Below are 5,224 nucleotides of genomic sequence, written 5' to 3'. Positions count from 1 at the left end.
AGTAAAAAGTATTTCCTTTAAGTCCTGTTGAAAGAAAACCACTTTGGTAACATGAGGTGATGCTTTAGAACGTTTCCATTTATTTAGATATTTAGAATAAAAGGTGTTTCCTTTAAGTCCTGTTAAGTGAGAAACAATTTCCTGAGGATCGAGAACTGGAATAGTTTCCAGGACTGGAATAGCTCCGTGGAGCTGGCAGCCTTTCCAGGGGGTGGTAGGGATCTGGATCTGTCCCATGTTCAGAGGCACTTGCACTGTGATCAGTGGTTTCTGAACCCCCTTTGAACCCCCTCTAAGTGTTCGGCGTTGAGCCAGGCACATCACCAGCAAGCCTGAAGGCAGTGTACGGGTGCCAAAGGTCCACTCCATAAAGTTTGGGGACAGTGGTGGCCCAGAGACCACAGCTGGGGTCTGGATGCAAGCAGAGCTCGTGTTCCGAGACTTCCCAATACTGTGTGTGTGCACTGACCCACCAATACCACGTGAATCAGGAAAACTCTAAACTGACTGACTCTGGTGACAGCGTTGTGGCCTGACAGTCAACCTGTTTCTGCGAGTCTTGGCTGCTGTCACAGGGGCTTCCAGCAGCTCCCTAAATCCCAGGCCTGCCCACCTTCACCATCTGCCACTGCCGTTGTTTGTTGGTGACTCAGCGCTTCCAGATCTTGAGGTCTGAAAGAGATGAATACTCCAAGGTTGTGGATGCAGCTGATATTACAGAGCTGATCCCTGGGAAAACATTGGAAAGCCACCTTCTCCTTGCTATAATAGCTAAGCCATGGGCTTTTATATTTGAAGCATCACTGTTTATGTAAGTTTAGGTTGATAAGCTAAGGGTTTGTCTCACTTTGGAGAGGTACACAAGACAAGATAAAAGCCAGAAGTGCTTCTGAAGCAATGTGAAGCACATATATCTGTGTTACAGTAGTGCTGGAATAAATGCTTCTGAAGAGTCCTTGTCAGGTACTGAGGATGAATAATTTGAGTGGGGGAGTTTGAGAAGGCTCCAAAGGGTGAAGAAAGTATCAGCAGAAAACCACTTACTGCCCTGAAACTTAAGAATATTGCTTCAGCCACTGTCAGACAATGCATTTCACAGATTTCTGATCTTTGTGATATAGGTCAAAGAAATTATCAGTCCCAGCTTCTGTCGTGTCTAGAATAATGGGAAGAGGTGGGTGCAACATCACGGCAATTCAAGATGTCACTGGTGCCCACATCGATGTTGATAAGCAAAAAGATAAGAATGGAGAGAGGATGATCACTATAAGGTACAGTATCTTGAAATGAAAGTCTTGAGTCAGTCCACAGTGTCATTTCTTGAGAAGCTTGTTTGCTTTTTAAGGCAGGACCTATTTAGCTTCTTGGTACTGAATAGAACACACATTCCTGCTGCCAAGATATGCTGACCGTTGACTTCAGAGATAATCCTTAAGATACAGAGAAGTCAAGAAATAACTTACTGGAGTAAACATACAGTAGACTTATGGATCAGTCTGACACTGAGGCTGTGGAACGTTGTGCAAAGTGGGGTTTCCTTTTGCAAAAGATAAAGCTGTTTGTGTTTAATCTAGGGGTGGTACAGAGTCCACGCGATACGCAGTGCAACTCATCAATGCCCTTATTCAAGATCCTGCCAAGGAACTGGAAGACTTGATTCCTAAAACCCATATAAGAACGCCTGCTTCGAGCGCCAAATCAATCCATGCAAACTTTTCATCTGGAGTCAGCACTGCGACTGCTTCCAACAAGAACTCCTTTCCTCTCGGAGCGCCGCCCCTCGTCACGTCGCAGTCGTCGACACTGTCGACTTTCCAGCCTACCAACAAACTGAACAAGAATGTCCCCGCGAACGTGCGCTCGTCTTTTCCGGTGTCTCTTCCTCTCGCTTACTCTCACCCTCATTTTGCCTTGCTGGCTGCCCAAACTATGCAACAGATCCGGCACCCTCGCTTACCTATGGCCCAATTTGGAGGAACCTTTTCACCTTCACCGAACACTTGGGGACCATTCCCGGTGAGACCAGTTAACCCTGGCAGCACAAACAGCTCTCCAAAGCATAATAGCTCGAGTCGTGTAGGTAGCCAGAATGGAAACGTTTTGCAGACAGAGTCTCCCGGATTAGCTACGTCCAGTTGTCCCGCTACCGCCTCGTCTGTAGCTGCTTCCACCCAGCCGCTGTGCGTGACCAGTAACCGGACTCCCTCCTCGGTCAGGAAGCAGCTCTTCGCCTGCGTTCCCAAGACGAGCGCTGCAGCCACAGCCATCTCAACTGTGACGAGCACATGTAGCACTCTGCCCTCAGCTCCCTCTGCTTCCCCCAACAACGGGCAGGTGCCCACGGCGTTCCTGCCATCCAGCGCTCCGCCGGCGCAGCATTCCGCGCTGAAAGCGGACTCGTTCTCGGCTGTGTCGGCGCCCAAGGAGAAGGTGCCGACCCCGGAGCAGCCGCCCGCAAACGCACCAGCTTCGGTCGCGAGCAGCTGCAGTATGTCAGCCAGCAGCAGCTCAGGGGGCACAGAGACCCACCCCTCGAGCAGCCCTGCCCCGCTCACTAACGCCCAGGAGGAGGTACTGCCAACCAGCATGTCGGAGATCAGCCCTTCCATGTCGATGCCTTTCTCATCCAGCTCAGAAACTGCTCCTTTAAGCTTAGCGTCGCCCAGGTCAGTCGTTGCAGATAATCAGGACAACAGTAACTTACCTCAAGTAGCTGTACCAGCACCTCGAGTTACTCACAGGATGCAGTCCAGAGGTTCTTTCTATTCAGTGGTACCAAATGCAAACCTCCATCAAGATCCTCAGTCTATTTTTGTTACGAATCAAGTTCCTTTAACACCTTCTCAAGGTCCACCTGCTGCAGTGCAGCTTTCATCAGCCATGAACGTTATGAACGGTTCTCAGATGCACATTAACCCAGCAAACAAATCATTGCCTCCTGCCTTTGGGCCAGCAACGCTCTTCAATCACTTTAGTAGTCTTTTTGATAGCAACCAGGTGCCAGCTAACCAAGCATGGGGAGACTGTCCACTCTCTACCCGAGCAGCAGCTGACCCATCTTTCACTGTTCAGTCTACCTTTCTGAATAACTCTGTGCTAGGACACATGGAAAACGTCCATCCTGACAACTCCAAGGCTCCTGGTTTCAGGCCACCTTCCCAGCGGGTTTCAACTAGTCCTGTAGGTAAGTCATTAAGGTCATGCACTGGACAAAATTCTTCAGCCATTGATTGCACTTTGATCATCTCAAACTGATGGAGGAGTAGTCTGCAAATGACAGTCGGAGAATATTTGCGTAATGAGGATGGCCTGTTTTTTCCAAGTGCTCTTTAAAATGTTGATGATTTTTTCTTCTTCAGCTCCTCTAGGCTGTTAGGTGTTGGGAAGATTGCAGACATTGCATTGCTTGTCCTCTGTAAGACACAGGAATGCTCCCACCAGTTTGTAGAATAGCATTGATTTTAGGGTTTGGGTTGAAATGGAACACAGTGTGGGGTGATACCAAACCTGAGGACATGTGGAGGTTCCAGCTGCAGCTGGAACAGTGTTCACGTGTTCCATATTTTATGTGAGGCACCAGTTTGACTCAGTGAGGGGAAACTCTCTGCCTTTTGATTCCTGATACAACTCTAGGATTTTAGTAAGCTTATTTTGTGCTTTGGGAAATTGGTGTGCTACTGCATGGGGTGTTTTATTAGGAAGTTTAGTGTAGCAGTCCAAGCTTATCTGGATTTATTTGAGATGGGTTAGGAGCACTGACATTGAGCTCCCTGCCCTTGCTGTGCTCTGCCTGAAGGATCTTAGCGTTCCAACTGTGTTACAGACAACTGGCTGCACCCATTTGGCTGGAAGGGGCACTCAAGGGATCTATTCTGTGCCACCCTTTGCCCTTGCCATGATGGCTGTAGGGTGCCCTGGGGTAGCTGGAGAGTCTTAACCACACAGCATGTTGGGTATTTGGGCTGATGCTGGGACAGAACTCGAATGCTGGGTTGGGACAAGTCAAGTAGTTTGACTTTCAGACTAAAGCAGAAGGGAGCATTTGGACGATGTGATGGTGAGGAAAGAAGGTTTTCAGCATTTCTGCTCCTCTCAGTTGATTTACAAACGTGCAGGACTTCTGCAAACCAGAAAGCTTCTCTCTGACTGGCTTTAACCACAAAACTGGGGTGTTTGCTATGACTGTAGTTTTCTTAATAGTTTGATTTGGGCCGTATAGCTCTGCAAAGCCAGGGCACACCTAGAGCTCTGAGCCCCATCCAGTCTCAGCCTCGTAAGCAGAACCAGATGTGGAAGGTAAAGTAACTGGACCTTGTTCGTCAGAGAGTGTTAATAAAGAGCTGCCAGACCCTCAGCAGGCTCCAGAAACACTTGACAATGGCTCAGCTTTTCCTCTAAACTGGGAGTTGGCTGTTGCTGACATAACCCCTGGGGCAGGAAGCCTATGGCAAGTGGGATCTGCTGCTTTCTCTGACCATGGCACCCTGTGTGTGCAAACAGTGACTGGGACTTCCCACAGCAGCAAAACATTTTGCTGTTTCCTTATGCAAAGGTCATCTGTTTGCTGTGGGGGTCCTTTATATATCCTTAAATGACTGTAAGTATTTAAAAGGCAGTGTAAATCTGTTTCTGCCCCCTGCATTAGGAAGGTTAAGTAGGTAGCCAAGGAGAGCTCATGCAGTGGACTTTGGGGAGATTGAGAGGTTCTCAACTGAAGCTCAAAAATATTTGGACAGAACACGCTTTTTCTGAGCTGGGATTTGATTAGGATATTGCAAAGTGAATTAAAACTGCAAATAGGTAGGTGTGCTGCTGAAATTGTGCTTGGCAGGAGTGACTGGTTAGTCAGGTCCTTAGTTGATTCATTTCACATTGTTTTACTTTCCACTGCTTTTGATCACCTTTGTTTCAGAATCTAAATTGTCTGACACACAGGTTTAGGGGAGCCTGGGGAGAAGGGGGTGTTTGGAAGGTGTGATAGTGAGGAAAGGAATGGGCACAGTAGGCTGAGGACTTCTCCAGCACCTTCCCTCAGAGTCCAAGTGTGGTCTGTCCATCCATCTCATTCAGTGGCTTGTCCCCAGCTCAGCCTCCAAGGGGGGTTGAACTGGGAACTCCCATGGCTGTTTCCACAGGGCTCAGTGACAGGGTTCATGAGATTTTGGGAAGGGGCAGAAGGGCCAGTCACTGCTGGCTCATCCTTGGGCCAGTCACTGCTGGCTCA

The 5,224-nt window shown here is 48.5% G+C and overlaps 1 protein-coding gene across 1 annotated transcript in view; it reads left to right on the top strand.

Annotated features, from left to right (window-relative positions):
- Positions 1-5,224, top strand: part of LOC113947166 (ankyrin repeat and KH domain-containing protein 1-like) — a 99,726-nt gene that overhangs the window by 84,209 nt on the left and 10,293 nt on the right. The window contains exons 31-32 of the mRNA XM_027643462.1: positions 1,122-1,271; positions 1,575-3,184. Of these exons, the coding sequence (XP_027499263.1) occupies positions 1,122-1,271; positions 1,575-3,184 (1,760 nt within the window). The remainder of the gene's footprint in view (positions 1-1,121; positions 1,272-1,574; positions 3,185-5,224) is intronic.

The sequence above is a fragment of the Corapipo altera genome, unplaced genomic scaffold (genome assembly GCF_003945725.1).
Source record: "Corapipo altera isolate COAL_440 unplaced genomic scaffold, ASM394572v1 75, whole genome shotgun sequence".
Classification (NCBI taxonomy): domain Eukaryota; kingdom Metazoa; phylum Chordata; class Aves; order Passeriformes; family Pipridae; genus Corapipo; species Corapipo altera.
The sequence above is the reverse complement of the archived record's forward strand: the minus strand, read 5'-3'. Positions and strand labels throughout refer to the sequence as shown.